Source organism: Vanacampus margaritifer, chromosome 11 (assembly GCF_051991255.1).
Source record: "Vanacampus margaritifer isolate UIUO_Vmar chromosome 11, RoL_Vmar_1.0, whole genome shotgun sequence".
Classification (NCBI taxonomy): Eukaryota; Metazoa; Chordata; class Actinopteri; order Syngnathiformes; family Syngnathidae; genus Vanacampus; species Vanacampus margaritifer.
Genome location: NC_135442.1, coordinates 18,765,194 through 18,784,696, shown reverse-complemented (window position 1 = coordinate 18,784,696; position 19,503 = coordinate 18,765,194). Strand labels below are relative to the sequence as shown.

Below are 19,503 nucleotides of genomic sequence, written 5' to 3'. Positions count from 1 at the left end.
GGCTACATGAGATGAAAAAAAAAATCAGATGGATTTCTGTTGGCGTTTATAAACAGCTGGTTCAAAACTGACGCAGAAGGAAGGCGAGGATAGCAGCCAACCAGGAGCGCGGGTGTTTGCACAGCAATATTTGCATAATGTGTGCAGACAAGACAGATGAATCGAACTCCTAACACGTCCGCAAAACGAGTCCACCACTTCACCACTCTGTAGCGTGCGTTGGCACAGTCAAATTTGCATATGACACTCATAAAAGTCGCTTGCCTCGCCAGTTTGGCTGATGGTGAAATGCCTCAAGTCATGTTACTCCCGTGAACACTGCAACGTCACGTTGTTTTGGGTGTACGTCACTCAACGTGTGCTCTTTGCGCATGCGAGTCGCATCACGGGCGTGTTACGTTCACATTAGCTGTCGCATTTGTTTTTGTATTGTAAGGTGAACGGTACCTAAAATGATCAGATTTACAAAAAATCCGAATTGGGCATCACGCCCTGTAGTGTGAACGTAGCCTTATACCTTGAATTAACTGACTTGGTGAGGCAGCTTGGGGGAAAAGATGTAATAAACTTACAATTAAGCTTATATTTGCCTCTGATTTGTCTGTTATTATTCATATTGAAATGTACTTAATGCTTTCTAACTTTTGATCATCGCTTTATATTTAGTTTTTCCCTAGATTTTAATCACTTCTTTAATTATTGTTTTCTTTTTATGAATAGCCGTTTTCTTTGATTGATTGATTGATTGATTGATTGATTGATTGATTTGGTTGATTGATTGATTGATGAAAAAACTGAATAATAGAGAAATGAAAAAAGGCACTGTATGATGAAGCAATAATAACTTTAAGATCCATAAAATCATAAATGATTACAGTGAAACTCTCATTGTAAACACACTAACTAAAACCAATACTTAGGAAAAATATAACTAAAGTTGTAAAGATAGTAATAGTAAATGTTAGTTGCATTTCAAGCCTCAAAGCCTGACATGAGTTCTGCCAACATTTGCCTTTGCGTATATGCAATTACTCAATGGGATCATATCACATAATACATCTGTAAATGACATTGTTTAATGTTTTATATTTGTTTTATTGTATCCTTGTTCAGATAAAGTCCTGACAGGTTAAAAAAAAGTCTACATTTGATTAAATGTACGGATACCTATAAGCCTTATGAAGCATACTTCATATGTTGTATACCTTGTGTATGGTTCAACAGTCCACTAAATTGTACTGTTAATTACAATTAGTCAATCACAATCAGACTTTTACATTTATGACAGTATTCATTGTAGCACTGCGGACGTTTGCTTGACTTATAATGCCAAATGTAGTTTCACAGGAAGGATAGGAGGATAGGAGATGCTATGTTTTAAGTGATATCATGAAAAGCCACCAAAGAATTCCAGCAAGAAAGAGGTACTTTTTTGATGGGGCTAATACATGCTAACGTAGCTGTGTGGCTAATTATTTCCTTTACGCAAGTGATAACACCTTGCAGCTAGCAGCGTGTATTAATGACATGTGGCTCCCTGCAAATGACATAAAAGCTGATGTTTATCCAGCCAACACAGCTCGCCACGAAAACACAGGCCTGCTTTGTCAACCCAAATATAGGCCCCTTCCTCGTCCTCCTCGCGTTGTTTGGCCATTGCCATGACGCCGTGCGGGTCTCCACTGTCAACAAGCGCTCGGCAATCTCCCATTAGATCAGACGCTATTAGGGAAGCGAGGAGACGCTGAGCAAACAGCGTGGCTGGCTTTTAAAGGCGGGTTATCTAATCTAGATGACAGGGATGAGCTGGACTTTGGAGATCACTGACAGACGCAGAGCAAGAGTTGTTTGGCGTGGGCATAAAACGCACTCGAAGGTCAGACGCAGTCGCCATTGGTCCCGCTCCCCCCTTGTCCCGGGAACTTCATTAGGAGTATTAGTTTTATGAGTGCAGATAAGAGCCTCTTTGTTGAAGGTTAGCACCAATCGGGACATCAGACTGAGCTTTGCAGTTCGACTGCATGCATATTTGCCCTTAGCAGATCTTTTTGAAGTTAGCGCTCTAAACTTTTCGACAAAAGCATTTATTTAGCATAGATCACGTTGGTCTTTTTACAGAACTGCACAAAGATAACATTTGGAGACATCTGAATTAAGACCGTGTTTTTGTTTATCTATAAGAAATACATTTTTTAAATTAGTTTTTTGTTGCAAGCATGGATACTTGAACATCCTTTGAAAATCATCCATGTTAGGTTCATAGAAGACTCTAAAATGTCCATGGGTTTGAATGTGAGTATGAATTTTACACTATACAGGGTGACCAGATTTTCAAAACTAAAAACTGGGACACTACAATTAAAATGAAAATCAAACAATAAATTCTCACCAGGAACTATTTATAACAACTCCCTGAGCAATGCAGCTCCTGCTACGTGTTAGTGAATCGTTTGTGTCAGCTAGAATCTTCGTAACTCTAAGACCTTTTGGTCTCCTCTTCTGTTGGATATAAACAAACAGTAGGAGTGGCATAGCTCAAGTGGTAGAGAGGCAGTCTCCCAAGCAGAAGCTCGTGAGTTCGTTCCTCAACCCTTGAGTGACTTTTAGTTTTTCCCCAATTCTTTATTTTACTCTCATCCAAGTGCAAATTTTACTCAAAAACTGAGCCTATTTGGCCCTACTCTAAATAGAGTCAAATTTAGTCTACTAAATTTACTGTGATAGACACTGAGGCAGAAAGTAGTTCTAGTTGCGGTATGACGAAAACACGCCGTTAGTGATTTGCCGTATGAATCGCCATGACAACTGTACAACATACACATGGCCGAAACAATTGGCTTGCTGACTAGACAAAAAAAAAAAAACGGGACGCCAGGACGGGACCTGGGTAAAAGCGGGACAAAACATTGAGGCTGGCTAATCTATTTGTGGTCACCCTATCTATACAGTATGTGTCCTGTGATTGGCTGGCGACAAGTTGAGGGTGTAACTCACCTCTTGCCCAAAGTCACCTGGGATTCACTTAATGAGCGTAAGTAAATTAATGGGTGGATGTAGTGCTATAAAATTTGACTTCCCTTTTCCCAAATCCGCCTTTCAAAAAATGACTGACTGGCTGAAATTGACTTTCAATTAGGAGTTATAGTGCACACCTGTTGCTTCGCCATATGGCTGACTACTGTATAGTAAATGCATTTTTGAGGGTTATATTAGCTTCTTAAAAAAATATATGCTAATGTATGGACATATTTTCACTGCTCATACTTGACAGTGTTGACATAACTGTTATACTACTTTTACTTATATAAACACTTCCAGCAACGCTGCTTTTTACCTCCCATCAGGCCGCCCACAGAGCGTTCAAAGCATCCATAGCCTGAATGTTTTTCTGTTTGTTTTGTCTCATGTTCATCTCCATCCTTTCAAGCGTCTTTATCAGCCTAATGCTCCTGATTGCTGGGTCCGGGCTCGGGGGCCAGAGGCGGCGGTGTATGCCGACCCGGCGTGGGCCCCGCCTGCCCAGCGTCACCCTTAAGTGCCTCTGACAGCCTGACGCTGTGTTATTAACTATGATCAGCCACCAGCGGGGGAGCCTTCACCGCAGGAGACACAAAGCCGGCTTTCACCTCGCGTCGCCCCCTCTTGACCCCCAGCCTCGCCTAATACATATTTACATGTCTTCATACAGTGCGTGTTCAGTTTTTGTAATATAGAGCCATTCATGGGCCTGTTAGCAGGCTTCTCTGGACCGCATCCCAGGCCTCCAGGCTGATGAGTAGAATTTTTTTTCTTTTTTGAAGATCAACTTGGAAGGTAGTCTCGCTATGAGGGATTAGTGCCACGCGTAAACAGAGCGCTGTATCGTGTAGAGGCGCGTGGCTTTCATCCGTATAGGTGGTCCACGCCGCTTTTTGTCCTCCCAGCCGGGATGTGGGAGAGCCATCAGCCACTTGAAGCAACAACACGGCACGGCTCATTAGATGACAAAATTGGGGCAGAAATAAATAAATGTGAACAGTGAAGAAGAAGTGTAATGACAGTTGACTATGTTTAGCCTGCAGAAAAGCATCGGGATAAACAGCAGCATGAGAACCCCCAAAAGCCACTTTTTCCCTCCCACGCGGGCTATAATGAGAGCCCCGCCATTCAATTGTTGAATAGTTGAGGCTTTTTGCCTTTGAGCTGACTGGCTTTAATATAGCAGCAGCGCACAGACAGCGGGCCCGCGGACCATGTCCTCCCCACCAGCGTTCAAAGCTGTGGCGTGCTCGCGACACGGCTGACATGCATTATTCCTCACAAGCGCTGCCCTTTTGTTTGCTTTCTGTTCGCATCCCTCAAATTGTAGGCTTTGTCTCTCGACGCTCCTTAGTTCAGCAAGAAGCAGACCCCCCTTTTTTGTTTTGTTTTGCTTTTTTCTGTCCTACTCGTGCCCTCGCTGGCCTTTGCGCTGTGACAACCCACACGCAACACTTAATGGGCCCTATTTTTGTAGACAGGCGCATTTTCATTCTCGTTCCCGGGCTAGTCTAGTTCAGCATGTTTGTGAATTTGGTAGACAGTGCTACTAATATGGTGCACGGAGCTGCCGTGCCCCTGGGGTAATTTGGTGACAAAATGTTGGTTAGATTTTAGACTTGCAAAAAGCAGGTCTAAGTGGTGGAGCAGGTACTGTAATTGGTAGATTTGATTGAGGCGCTAGCTTCTGCGCATCGCATTTCATTCATAAATATGACAACAGCATAGGACAATTCCTCTGAATCATAGAAATGAATTCATTGAATGAATTATCTGAAAAATATGTGATCATACATTTTAATAATCCAGCGGCATGTAGATTGGATAGCAGACTGACACAAAGAGCACACAAGGTGCATAGTGGCTTATCCGTGAAGCACAAGTAAGTTACAGTTTTTCTCCATAGGTTAGGCATTTTCAAACCTGCAAGCTCATTTGGCCAAACACACTTACATTTGTGCACAATCGTTCAGTTCATTGGCAAAAGCACATATCTATTATATGCTTCACTTTCCCAAATAAAAGGGTCGGTACTGTCACAACTGCAAAGATCCTTCTCAATTGCTTTGGCTCATCTGCATTCATTTTGTGCTTTTGCCAAAAATAACTTGGATGATTTTGCACAACACCAAGGATCATCTGAAAAAGCTCATATCTCTTTCCCCCAAAATTCCAATGTCTATTTCATACAAGTAGTCAGTGCCCCCAAAATGCATTGTCCCTTTGGCATTCTGTGAGCACTGCAAGCCAAAATCATTGATGTTTTGTCACAACAGCTGAGGTGCCAATTATATATGAAACAGAGGGGGGTAATTTACAAGAACAGTTTTCAAAGTTAGCGGTTTGACGTACTCCACTCACAGTCGAGGAAATTGCAAAACTTTTGCAAAGTTACTTAGCCTACACATTAGAGTACAACAAAAGAAAGTGTGAGCCGAATTATGTATATTTATGAAAAACTAATAACTAAAATTATATCTAGCGCACAGCGTAAATAAAGAAACAACTACTGTAACACTTTCACTACAAAGTAAATTCTGTAGAGCAAATTTGACTCAGCGTAGGACCAAATAGACTCAATTTAAAGTAATATTTACACTTGGAAAAGAGTAAAATAAAGAATTGGAAAAATAAATTAACAAAAGTCACTCAAGTTTGAGGAACAAACTCACGACCTTCACCTTGCGAGACAGCCGATCGACTCCCTGAGCAACAGGATTTGGGATTTGTCCATGGTATTTTGAAAATGTCATCTCAGTTTCATGAAATGTTCCAAACCTATACTGTAGAGAAAAACATTAATGCAACAATTATATATTGACAGGTAGGGCCAAAATTAATTTGTGGTGGCCTGCCACAGCTAAATGTATAATGCTGGAAACACTGCGACTGTAATGTCTTATTTTGCAGAGCAGATCCATGTCTCGATGACAATATCAGCTGATCCTAAATAGTGGAAAGTCAAGTCAAACTGCACTGTGGCTTGTGATAAAATTAATGTTGACAGGGCTGATAAAGTGGTGTGTTGTAAATTCATTCATTCATTTTCAATAAGGGTTTAACATCCCTTGCAAATATTCCTACATACACTTGTAGAATATCTGCTGAGAAGTATGGAAGCTGCTGCAAAGGGGCAAATTCCATCTGGAATCATGACTATATCATGTCTCAATACTTTTGTCAATACATATACCCGTGTACATAGGAAATTATTATGATGTCATGGACATACCTGTATTGTGCATCAATGTGCACAATTAAATGCCAAAATCCATCCAGTCCCCATCAGTCAGGCACAATTTTGAGTGGTGTTCCTCATGGAAACGTTTGAGGTCCATTCATTTTCTACAAAGGTTCAAGCCTCATTGTTGCCCTTGTAGCCTTGTCCAAATACACAGTCAATTCTGTAGAGTAAATCTGAGTCTATTTAGAGTAAATTTAACTCTATTTAGAGCAGGACCAAAGACTCAGTTTTAGAGTCATATTTACACTTAAAATAAAGAATTGAAAATAAAGTCACTTAAGGGTTGAGGAATGAACTCACAACCTTCAGCTTGGGAGACTGCCACCTGAGCTATGCCCCTCCCACTGTTTGCGTATATCCAAGAGGAGATGGTCTCTTGGAGTGACGAAGATTCCAGATGACACGAGCGATATACTAACACATAGCAGGAGCTGCGTGGCTCAGAGTGTAGATCGGTTGTCTCCCAAGATGAAGGTTGTGAGTTTGTTCCTCAACTCTTGAGAGGCTTATGTTTATTTATTTTTTCAATCCTTTATTTTGCTCTCTTCCAAGTGTAGATAATACTCTAAAACTGAGTTTAATTTAATCCCACTCTAAATAGAGTCAAATTTACTCTACATAATTTACTGTGTACTTACTAATATACTTGTGTAATATAACTGGGCATATGTTTGTTCTTGGGGTCAGCCTTATAGTACTGAGAGCTATTTCCAACTCTGGTTACCTCTTTTTTTCCCATCTTTAGGAGAGGCTTGAAATATTCAGAACAGTACTATCAGATGTACAGTATACAATTATATAAAATGACAGCAGCCAGTTTTAGTGTTATGTTGTATGTTGCGCGACAATGTCGTTTTGGGGATTTTGTTCTGCGTGCCACATTATTAGAGCTGGTCTAAACTCCCGTTGGCACTGCAATACACACACACACACACACATGCACTCTCTCACGGTTTGCCCACTTAGTTGTCCCTTTGCTTGTGCCTCACTTAAGCCTGCAGCTACGCTTAGCAGTTATTACACTCAGGGTCAAGTGTGATCCCGCTACTTATCTGCTTCAACAACTGGAAAGTGCACACACACACACACACACACACACACACACACTGAGTGACTAATAATAAAGTGATTTAGGCAGGAGATGTGAGTGCAATGCTGCCCTCGTGTGCCCCACAAATTGTAATTACAAGTGGTTTGGACATGTTATTGATCATAATTAAGACCATGCACATCCCATAAAGAAGCCTATAAACACACATACCACACACACACACGGTTCCTTCCTTCCTTGTGGCAGGCACAACATTGGCTAGGTTTTCATGGACACATTTATCATTCCGATCAAGATTTTATTTTAAACGAGAGGGGTGGTTTATGTCGATGGATAATCCGATCAACATGCATGAAAACAGTTTAATCGTAATGGCGTGGCTGCGTCCAGTATGCGTCCGGTATGCGCATGCACTGTCTTGACGTTGTGATGTCATTGTTTCCGGCCATTAAAATGGCGGCGTTTTGACAAGAGTTTGCTTGTGAGGCGAGAACTTTTTTTTTTTTTTGTATATCAAGATCTTGCTTCAATAAAAGTGTTAAAACTATCACAACTACTACAATTGACAGTTGAGTGATTTCAGTGCATTCAGCATACATGCCCCCAGTGTTCCGGAGTGGAGAGAATGGCCTGATGTTTCATGATTATTAAGCCTTTTTTTTAATAGAGATGGGCTAGTACCGATACAGGTTGATACCCGGTGTTATCTCAAGGTATCGGTACTCACGATGGCTGCCGATACCAGTATTCAGTGACTGCCAATGGCTGCCCTCTTGTGGCCGTTTTACGTTGAGGAACTAGAAATTCTAAATGGGAAGAATAGAAAATGCAATGTTAAGGGGAAATGCTATACAGTATTGGGATATATAGGAAATTATCTGTCATTGGGGTTCTTTTTTTTTGGGGGGGGGGGGGCTTTATGTATCAAAAGTATAGGTGGTACCAGTATTGGTGACTGCTTAAGAGTTGAGTTCTCATACTCGTATCCGTCTGAACAAACGTATCAACATCCATAGTTTGTTTTGTTTTTTTAATCATATATCAGGGTTGTTATGTCATGTTAATGACACTCTCCTCTGTGGTGTGTTAAATGTAGCGGATAGTTGTATCACGGGTAAACTGTCACATTGAAATATTATTTTTCACCAGAGGGCGCAACAACAAAGTGGAATACTAGTTTTCTTTATATAAATGGTCAGGGGTTGTGTACTGTCTGAGAAGAGAATAGCACATTTTGAGCTGACATGGGTGCCAGTTATCTGTTTTGCACAACCCAAAGTAAAAATTTTCAACTTCATATATTTTGAAACAGGCGTCGCACATAGACAAGTTCTAGCAGCAAATCATGTGGACTTGTTAGAGGAGAGATTCAGACATCTTGTCATGCCTAAACTAAACTAGAGCAAGTAGCCTATTAGCCAACATGGTAGTTTGGGGCAACTTGTCTCAGTCATTTTGGGGTTTGTTGTCACATATGCAAACAATGAGCCAATGAAAAACGCACCTCTGGCAACTCTGTTTACATATGCCAGAATTGTTCTTAAGATGATGAGTCTGAAGAGTGAGGAAATGAGTTTGCCAGGTTTTGTTTCATTGTTTAAAAATTGATTTTCCAGTTGTTGGAACTACAGTATGTGAACATGTCAGTACTGGTTTAAGTTTCATGATGAACCATCCATCATCCATTAACCGAAATGCTTTTTTTTTATTAAATAAATTTAATCTCTAATTTCCAGTTTAAGGGAAGCAAAACAGGCATTTGAGGCTGAGAGCTATGACCTATATGCCAGCTGTTCTTAAGGACTTTAATCCATTTCGTAATATTTTATGTTAAAGCTTGCTCAATGACTATGGTAAAATTTTAAGATCAATGATAAACAATTGATCTGGCTTTAAAAACAAACAAACGAACAAACAAAAACAGGAAAACAAGAATAATGTTGTCCTTGTTTTATTAGTTGCAAAATCCATTGTGAAATCTTACTCCATATAGTGTGACAACTTACCCATTGGTGGGGCAACATGTCATATTTTCACTCCCTCTTTTTTACAACTCCGCACTGACACAAGGTATGAACATAACAACAAAAATGGGACCCATTGCCGCCATGCTTGACACTCAGCATTGAGGGTTAGAATTGGGGGGTTAGATCACCAAATGATTCCCGAGCGCGGCCCCTGCTGCTGCTCACCACTCCCTTAGGGGATGGGTCAAATGCAAAGAAAGAATTTTGCCCTTCAACTACCTCTTACATGTAATTGTGAAGAGAATAACAAGTGCATCCTGTAATTGTAGTATAAATGCAAGTTTAATGAGGCAATAAATCAGCGGTCTTGCCATGCACGAAAAGTAAAGTTTTAGCATTCTCTCTTATTCTTTAGTTGACCTTACTGTAAGTCTACTAATAACACATTAGAACAAAGTACAGTGAAGAAGGATGACAAAAAGTTCTATGTTTGAAGAGACAACTCCCTGCACCGCAGCCCTGTTATCTCCGTGGGAGTTCATTACTCACATACGCACACACACAGACACACAAATGTCCGGCCACACACACATACATGTAAAAGTCAAAACAGATAGTCATTCATTAGCATTGTGTTGCATGCAGATGTGCACATCAGTGGGCAGGCTATAAATTATGACAACAGGGTTGGTGTGGCCCGCCCATGCAGACAGACCCCCAACGATCGTGGGTGTGCATGGTGGGCTACAGATAAAGAACCGCTGATCTCCGTGACAATAAATATCGCACATGGGGGGGTTCACACATGTCAGTACAACTGCTGTCAGTCATTATAACCTTTTTCACGCCACGGGCGATGTTTTTTTTTTAACAATGAACATTCCTAACTGTCACAACTTAGTGTGAGTGGATGGTGGGGGAAAAGCTTGTAATATTTGTTTGTTTGAAAGGTTATTGTTAAATGTTTTGTTTTTTTTGCGCAAATGCCAGTGTAACCTGAATTTAGTACTTGTGCATGGCTGGCAGTGTGTGTTGGCCGATTTGGTAGACTAGTCTCTGCCAAGCTGGGCTTTCCGGTACAGTGAGTGTGTCTCCTTGAGATGCGCCCAGCGGAGTAACAATTTGCTTGGCAGGAAGTTTGAGCTGGCTGGTCTGTTGCGAGTTTGGTGGACAAATGTAGTGGATATGATACATACAGGTATATCGCAATCATAAATAGGTGAGCAGTGGTCATCGAACCATCTGAATTGTTGCATAGATATGCAGAGTAGGTTGGAAAGCACTCTAGTTTTAAATGGGATAAAAGGGGCTGCTTTGATTGGCTTTCATTGAAGTTGGTTGACCACTCCCACAACGGCACAGTCCCCCGCCCCCTTGCAGATCCACCGGTCCGCGAATTACCTGACATGCTTCCGATCGATACACCTTACACCGTGCCAGATTTATGCTGGTCATGAAAACAGAGCCCATACTGTAGTGTTCCAGAATATTTTGGCTGGTTGGTTCCATTTTGTATTGTAAAGAGAAAAAACAGAGAAATCCAGTGGCTCCAGACTTCCTTTGTGGAATCTGCATGTTCTCTTTGTGTCTGTGTGGTTTTCTCCAAGTACTCAGGATTCCTCCCACATTCCAAACACATGCATGCAGGTTCATTGAAGACTCTAAATCAAGGGTGTCTCAACTCATTTTCACTGAGGGACACATCTGCTCATGGCCGCCCTCAGAGGGCCAGATGTTACTCTAAGACCATACAAATAACTATATAATATAAGGGAGACCATGCAGGTTAATTGTATCACTTTTTATACTTTCATATATTTCTTAGAATCAATACATCATATATAAACAAAATGTACACCAGATGAAAGACCAAAGTCTTAGGTATATTTTTTGTATTCATGTAATTTTCATATTTTGTGTCAGTGCAGTTATAAGCCATCGAATAGAGGGAGTGAACATGTGACATGTTGCCCCACCAATGGGTAAGATATCACAATGGATTTTGCAACTAATAAAACAAAGACACAATTATCCTTGTTCTCCGATTGTTGTTGTTTTTTGCTTGTTTGTATTTACAGCCAGAAAATGTGTTTATCATTGATCTTGAAAATTTACCATAGCCATTGAGCAAACTTAAATGTAAAATATTATGAAATAAATTAAAGTCCTTTTTGTTTGTTCAATTCTGCATCGTCACACACACGTTTGTTTTACTATCTTTGTGGGGCCATCTCATTGACATAATGCATTTCCTAGCCCCTAACCCTAACGCCAAATTTAAAAAATGATTGCCTACCCCTATCCCTTACCCTAACCTCAACCATAACCCAGTTCAAGCCTAAACTTGAAAACCAAGTCTTTACCCTCAAAAAGAGGTCTAAACTTGTGGGGCCCAGCAAAATGGCCCCACAAGGATGGGTGAAATCCCAGAATGTTGGCCCCGCTATGTAACAAACACACACACACACACACACACCTCTACTCATAATAACTTCAACCTCTGAAAATATCAAAACAATTGCCACAGTACTTTGGATTTTATTGGCATTAAGCTTTTGACTCACTATACAATGCTCATAAGTCTACATACCTAAAGTTAAAGTATGTAAACTTTCAAGCACAACTGTAAACATCAATCTAGTGGCGGGATGCCTTCACTTTGAGGCTCCCATAACTGGTATGCACTGTGGGAAATGTAGTTAGTCAACGCATACTTGAGATTTAAAATCATGTCTCTCACAAACCACATTTGGCCCGTGAGCCTTGAGTTTATTATTAAAAGCAGAGAAAGTGTGAATGGTTGTCTATATTTTTTTCTGTTTGTGAGCTTTGTTAATGTTCAAACTGTGTATCATGTTGGCGTGGTAATTTTTAGGTGGTACTTGGTGTAAAAAAAAAAAGAACGGTGTAAAAAAAAAAAGAAAAATTTAACCATGACCCGTTACTGAGCCCCTAAATGGCCAAAATATGAATGCACACTGAACCCGTTTTCTATTATTTTATAGAATACTGTAGGTGCTATAATATTGTATAATTTTCATGTTAATACGCAAGTCTGTAACCACCCTTTTATAACACTGTACTGTAGGTTTATATGTCATTTTACTTATACCTGTATTTATAATGCAATGAATTTACTGTGTGTATTAAAGTACATTTGAAGTAGAGGTGTTTCCTGAAAAACGGATCAGCTCATAAGTAGAACTCTATCGCTATCTACTGGTGAACTCCGGTAATTGCATTCTCATGACAACCGGTATAAATCTTTATTCATAGTCCCCCAAAAAAATCAGTAAACCCCACTCATATTTAAAACCAAAATGAAAACAAAATACTAATTAATTCACAGTTGGAGGCAGTGTTGCACTTTTGTAAAGCACAAAAGAAAAACCCTTTAACATTAAACCATGCCGAAAAAATTTGAAGTATTTGTAAAGTTCCTCCAGTGAGGAAGCGGAATCTCATTGTTCAAATAAAAAACATATTAAGTGCAAAACACTTTACGAATTATTGTTTTACAGTTTTCCACTGTATATTTCCTATGATGTTCACATGTCAGTGTGTTGATTCTTCAGCAGTGAACAATATGTGATTGGAACAAATAAAGACCAAGAGGACGGAGCATTTGAGGCCTGACGTAGAAACCAATTAGAACCTCCACTAGCTGCAAACACGCTGTCAATTTCTATTAATGTCTCTGAGCAAATGTCCCTGGATTTGTTTGATTTATTGCAAAACCAAACTAACACCAGCGCCCACTTCTTTTATACAGCTTATAACCTTTACTTAACCTGATATTGAGGTTTGATTTTTTTTTTTTTTTAAGGAGGGAGGTACGAAAAATAATGTTGAAATGTAAAAACAAATTTGAGACATCCTGAATTGGGAAAACAAAACAAACATAAATAACTGCGGCCAGAAGAGTACTGCAGGTCACATTTGTCCTGCTGCTGCTGCAGTTTTTGTCATTTGTCATGTACGTCAGTCCTAGCAGCATGAAGAAGCACATGCTAGTAGCCTTGTAGTCCATTGTACACCTTCTGTATGGAGCCTTGCTTCAACAAGTTACGAACACCTGCAGAAGAATTGACATCGTTTATAGTGGTCATTCAAGCATCGTTTCAATTTCAAAGGACAAATCCAATCCCCACCCACCATTTTTCTGCTTTTCATCCAGTTGCGTCTGAGGGAACTCCACATCAAAGGTGATGACGAGGGACCCGCGAATGTTGATATTGTCGAAGTTGGGCAGGCCCTCGCCTTTCTTCCACATCCTGGCGCCAGGCTTGGTTACCTTGTCCCGCACGATGTGCACCTAACAGACAGCAAGAACACACATGAAGTGCTTCGACAGCACCTTAAAAAGATGGCGAGTGTGATAGAAGACGAGGTACCCTGTGTCCGTCCAAATGTACGACGTCCATCTCAAAGCCAACCAGCGCCTCCACCAGGGAGATGGTGACGTTAGTGTACAGGTCGTCCCCCCTGCGCTCGAACACGCGATGTCTACGAAAGGCAAACGTTTCCTTAAGGTCAAATTCTTCAGCATCATTTCACCTAAATGTCAACTTTAGTTATATAGTTGGCTCATACTTTAACACTTTGATGCGGAAACGCAGATCTCCGGGTTCTCCGTCGATGTGAGGCTCCCCTTTTAATTAAACAAAGAAATCATTACATCTACCTCACATGTTCAATAATGTATCTAATGTCATCTAAAACAGACAACAATTTTTTTTTCTTAAGTTTTTTTCCCCCTTTTATCCAAAACACAAGACGTCATATAGTATGTTTCTTTTCGACTACAAAAAAAGAAACAACATTTTGGAGAGGCATGCTCTTCAATGACTGTATCATAAAGTGACAACAGTACGATACTGGTGGTCTTGAAGCTCACCTTCCCCGATGAAAGGGTACTCCATTTCATCTCTCACCCCTTGTTCAATTTCCACCTCGAGTGTTCTCTCCTCATTTACCAGCCTAACGCAACCAAACAAGTGACAGAAAAAGCCTCAGTTGAGAGCACATCGAAGGGTCGCCACAAATAAAAACTGAAAAAGAAAAAGGGGACTCACTTGACGTTTGGACATTCATCGCACACCATCTCTTGCGTCATCTGGAAGCGGCCGGGGCCGAGCTGCGTAGTCCTCATCTCGGGTCGACAGTTGCACTTCCTCTTCCCGGGCGCCTCTTTGGCTATGGGTTTGTTACGCACAATCTGGCCGCAAAAATAAAGAATTTTTTTAGCAAAACGGGAAAGCTTCTTACATAACATTTTTAAAGCATGTTTATGATTTACAGTATTTTCAACCGTGCTGTCTCCCTTGAAGTCTACTTGGGCTCAAACAATGACAGATGCTGCGATCTGACACTGACCTTGGAGTTCACTAAGCTGATTGGAGATGGACTTATAGTCTTTACCTTTACCTGTGACAATTCTCTCCTTCGCTTCCCGTGGCCCATGTTTAGTGTGGTACGCGTTGCCAAACGGCACTTGTCACTAGGGGTGTAACGGTTCACAGAAGTCACGGTTCACAGAAGTCACGGTTCGGTACGTGCTTCGGTTTTGGTTCATGGTTCGGTACATCAGGTAAAACAAAAAGTCCAAAAAGCTGAAATTCTCTTTTTTTTTTTTTTTTTCATTTATATTTGGCAGGCAGTATTGAAGGTAATAGTTTGTGCAACATAGCGTATTTAGTACTTTTATTACTACCAAACAACTTGGCATAAGATGCAAATGCACATAAAAGTACTCTAGCTTTATTTTCAAATTTTTCTTTAAAAAAAAATAAAAATAAAGAAAAAGCTTGTCTTTATTGTCAGAGATAGCTGGTATGGGAGGTTCATCTATCTCAGTGTTTCCCACACCATGTTAATACTTGGGCTGACCACCACCCAAGTAGATTTCAAGAAAATTTTATAAATATATATATATATATATAAAAACATGTCGCGACCAGATATACCGCATGTAACATTAGTTCGCCGTCACTTGTGGATCATGAAGTTAGAGGATGTACTTCAGGCTTCTGCAATCTGTTTCATGTTTGAACAGCATTAAAATCAAATTTTAAGGCTTAATGTTCCATTAATAAAACATTCTTCCATGCTTCAAGCGTGAACCTTAACCCTAATTAAGATATTTTGTTGAATATTTCCATCAACAATGATCTTTAAAAATCAATTTGGGTGCATATTAAATCGATACGAGAATTGTGCGCTGTAATATCGCAATATATTGCCGATTTTTTTTTTAAACACCCCTAGTAACTGGGCTCAACAAAGGTTGTTTTCTAAGTGATCTAATCAATCCTCTCCAAAAAGAAAAAAAACATTGAATAGGTCTTATATGATGCACGAGCTGTAAGCTTCGTCACTGTGGCTGCACGAGAGATCTCGAGAGACTCCGTACGCTGGTCTCGCTCTGAACTGGTATCTCATGCCGGTCGTCAGTCTATTTAAGCTGCTGGCCATACCGATAGCACAAAGACACCCACCCATTTATCCAAAAGCACTGAAATAGTACAAAAAGAGCGCCGTAGAGATATCTGTTTGCCGACTAGCTCCACAGAGTCCACTCTTAGTCTGTGTGTGCGCGCGAGCGCTGCTGCCCTTGTGAGTGCCGACTCCAAATTATTTAACAGACAGGAGAGGCAAAAAAACAGCGTGAGTGAATATTACTGACACCTGTAAACAAATGCGCTTGGTGTGTGTGTGTGGGGGGGGGGGACTATCATGTCCGTTTGTTGTCATGGAGACAAAAACTGCTTTTTTTCTTCAGTGTTTTTTTTTTTTTTTTTTTTACTGTCGGCATTGCCACCTGATTTGGAGTGCGGATACTGCAATGAACTTGCGTATTCGTCGTCTGAGTGTATGCCCCGAACCGTGACGTCCAAACCAAAATGGTTCGGGACAAATAAAAAAAACGTTACACCCCTACTTGTCACCCTTTAAATAGGCCACCTGGCTGCTTACAAGTTTGAAGACAATATATATATATATATAGAATTTTGTTCAACCATAATTCAAAAGCAATGTCAGATTTCCATTACTTAATTTTCAGAAAATGTATATGTATTATTACTTTTGTCAGATTCAGTGACTTATTTCAGTCTGCACGTGGGTCCATGTCCATTTGATCAGTACTGTTGGCCAATGTAGTTGTACCTTAGAGTACATTAGCAATGGAGACCATTACTTTAATCAATCAGATTTCAAATTCATCCTTGCAAGGCAAACAAGCCTTGGCTGAAAGAATTTTTTCCTTCTCTGATTGGGTGGACAGAGCCAACTGGGAACATTTTCGCATCTTTCACACAATATGTTTAATAATAAGCATCTCTGGTGTGTACAATGGATTGTATTTAGATGTGTACATTTTTTGTCATGTTATAATAGTGATTCCGAACCGCTGCAGATGATTTATGTGGTGCAGCTGCGCACTGTGCACTTTTGTTTAGATTTAAAGGATTCTATAATTGTGATGCAATTGCGGTGGTATTAGGTGGTTGATTAAGTCTGGTAAGTCACCAATCAAGACATATGTACCAAATGCACTGCCCAACATAAAACCAACCATTCACATTCAGGAATGAATTATTGTCTTCAATGAACCGAATATGCAAACCGTACTTGTCAAAATTGGTGGAAGCTTCTCACCTCTACAAAGTTCCCAGAGTAGACCTCTTCAAGCGTAACCTCCAAGTCAAGTATAATGTCATTTCCTCTGGGGATGTTTCGGTCTTGCTGCTGTCGGTTGCCTCCAAACATGAAACCAAAGTCACCAAAGAAACTACACAAAGAGAACAATTGTAAGCCAACACCCTAATATCATCAGTTAGTCCATTTGAAATTTAACAACGTTTTAGGGAAATTAGGTCATATGAGGAGTGGCTTTTCTTTGTGTTTGTTTTTAACAGGGATCTGCGAGGTTTTTTTATGATAACCATAGAACCCGAAAGTAAAATGTTCCAACAGTTTAATGTTCAAAATTGTATTAATTTTTTAGGGAATACTATGTCTGTAGCCACACAAAGGCCATTTCTTTTTCCTTTGTCTTTCTATGTGGTTTTTATCATACAACCAAAGAAGGGTACTAGACATAACACAGAGAAAAAGTGTGATTAAAAAACGTTTTGACAATCCCTGGAGCGGATTATTTTGTCCATTATTCGTTTTGCAACATATCTTAAGTCAAACTAGCCTGGCAAGCCACACCCACTTTCTTCCAAAGGAAAGTGGGTCTGGACAGGCATCCATAAACAGCGATTCGGCACCAGCCGAAAGCAGGCCAGCCAATCAAATTTGTCTATTTGCGTGACATTGTCTTCGTGAGGCAACGTCGCTCTTCACTCTTCAAGTTTTTCCCGCAACAACGACATTCAACAACGACGTCATTCCCTAATGTCTCTCTTTGGCTAGTAGCCATGTTGGATTTCTACTCTGTCTCCGCAGAAAGAAAATACTTCAACGAGTCGCTTTTCTGACGTCACGTCCGGCAAAGCCGCGAGTGAGTTTGGATTTCCAGGCTAAAGTCAAACACCGTTGGAGAACAAATCATGTTTGAAATTAAGCATGGTAAACACGTACCAAATTTGAGCACTCTACATCTTACCAATCAAAGTCAGCAAACTATTTATGGATGTCTTGGAAAGATTATCTGGTTGATCATCTCAAAATCACGTTTAAAAATGTTAAGATGCCTAAAATCGCTGTGGGTTCCACGGTTAATTAAATAATTAATTACTATTGTCTTGTTGCATAACATGACCAACCTGGAGAAGATATCATTGTGTGAACTGTGGTGGCCTTCTTTAAGTCCATCTTCTCCATACGCATCATACTGTTTCCTTTTCTCTTCATCTGACAGAACCTAGAAATTAAAATAATACAGTCATACCGTTGCAAAACAAAACCACAACATTAAAGACATTGTTAAATGAAAACACCACGGGCAGTGGGCATCATTATACCATAATACAAGTGTAGTTGTACCTAATGTTGTTGCTGGAAGTTCTACATTGGTAATGTTAGAAAATCTTTAAAAACTCGAAATCACTTTTAAGGCACTGAAATACGAATCTAATGTTACAAGGAAGCACCTGCATTTTAAGCCAACTACCTTTTATTTTGGTGATATAATATCAGCCAATCAGATGCAGCCACACAGTAGCGTTGACCAATCACAGTGAGCCTAGTGTTTCCAACGGCAACCGACCAGCTAAGAGCACAAAATCCGTGTACTCTTCCGGCTTACATTTTACGCCAAAAATATTTACGCTTTGCATGAATAGTCACTTCTGATGCTTATTGGAATAATAATTTAGTGTGTCCCATACCTCGTAGGCTGCGCCCAAGTCGGCGAATTTATCCTGAGCTTTGGGGTCCTCTTGGTTCCTGTCGGGGTGTAACTGGAGAGCTAGCTTCCTGTAGGCTTTCTTGATGTCCCTGATTGATGCAGTCTTACTCACCCCTAAGATCTTGTAAAAATCTCGCCTACGGGAGAAAAACACAATCGTCAAAACAATCACAAACGTGCCTACTCCATACTCACAGTAATCGTCTTGCTGCTTTAAAAGGGCGAGTAAACATGCTAGTTTGACAAAAGCCTAATTTTTCACATTTACATAAGTAGCTAGCTCCATTGAATGACACAATTACATCAATACGGAACAAAAAAGGTAAGAACAAGAGTAGTTCAGCTTCTTGTTCGCTCCACTGATTGAACCAATCACAGTGGAACATGTGTACCAGCTGGCGATGCTGCGTGAGCGACCGATCCAGCGTAAAACCGTTTACGTACCCGGCAAACACTGTAGTGATAATCCAGAAAATCAAATAGCACACAGTGCACAGGTTCATCCCTTTGGTCGCCATATATAAACCCCTAAATATATATATTTAACGAAATCTTGAAAAGAAGAGCCGGCTTCTTTTGAAGGTTGGATTCAGCTGCCAGTTACAGGAAAGCCTTTTTCCGGCTTGTCACGGAAGTCCCGCCTACCAGCAACCGTCTTAAAATCCCGCCCACATTTAAAGAGATACAAGAAAACAATTGCTTATTTGAATGGTGGATTTTAAAAAAAAAAGTTTGTCATGATAAAGATGCAAAGAGAGGACTTGATGGATAAAGCGTGCCCCGGGAGCGGAGGTCATGACTGTGTGATCGTCCCATACAGCGGCATTGATGAACTGAGATTCCATCCATACCGTCATTGTCAAGG

The 19,503-nt window shown here is 40.3% G+C and overlaps 1 protein-coding gene across 1 annotated transcript; it reads right to left on the bottom strand.

The window, feature by feature from the left end:
* Positions 1-12,532: 12,532 nt before the first annotated feature.
* dnajb11 (DnaJ heat shock protein family (Hsp40) member B11) lies at positions 12,533-19,264 on the bottom strand. The gene is made up of 10 exons (XM_077580894.1): positions 19,083-19,264; positions 18,619-18,775; positions 18,055-18,152; positions 16,940-17,072; positions 14,356-14,498; positions 14,178-14,260; positions 13,874-13,931; positions 13,675-13,786; positions 13,436-13,595; positions 12,533-13,355 (listed from the first exon to the last, which is right to left on the bottom strand). Exons 1-10 carry the CDS (start codon positions 19,154-19,156, stop codon positions 13,291-13,293), a joined length of 1,083 nt encoding a protein of 360 aa, XP_077437020.1. The 5' UTR covers positions 19,157-19,264; the 3' UTR covers positions 12,533-13,290.
* Positions 19,265-19,503: the final 239 nt, after the last annotated feature.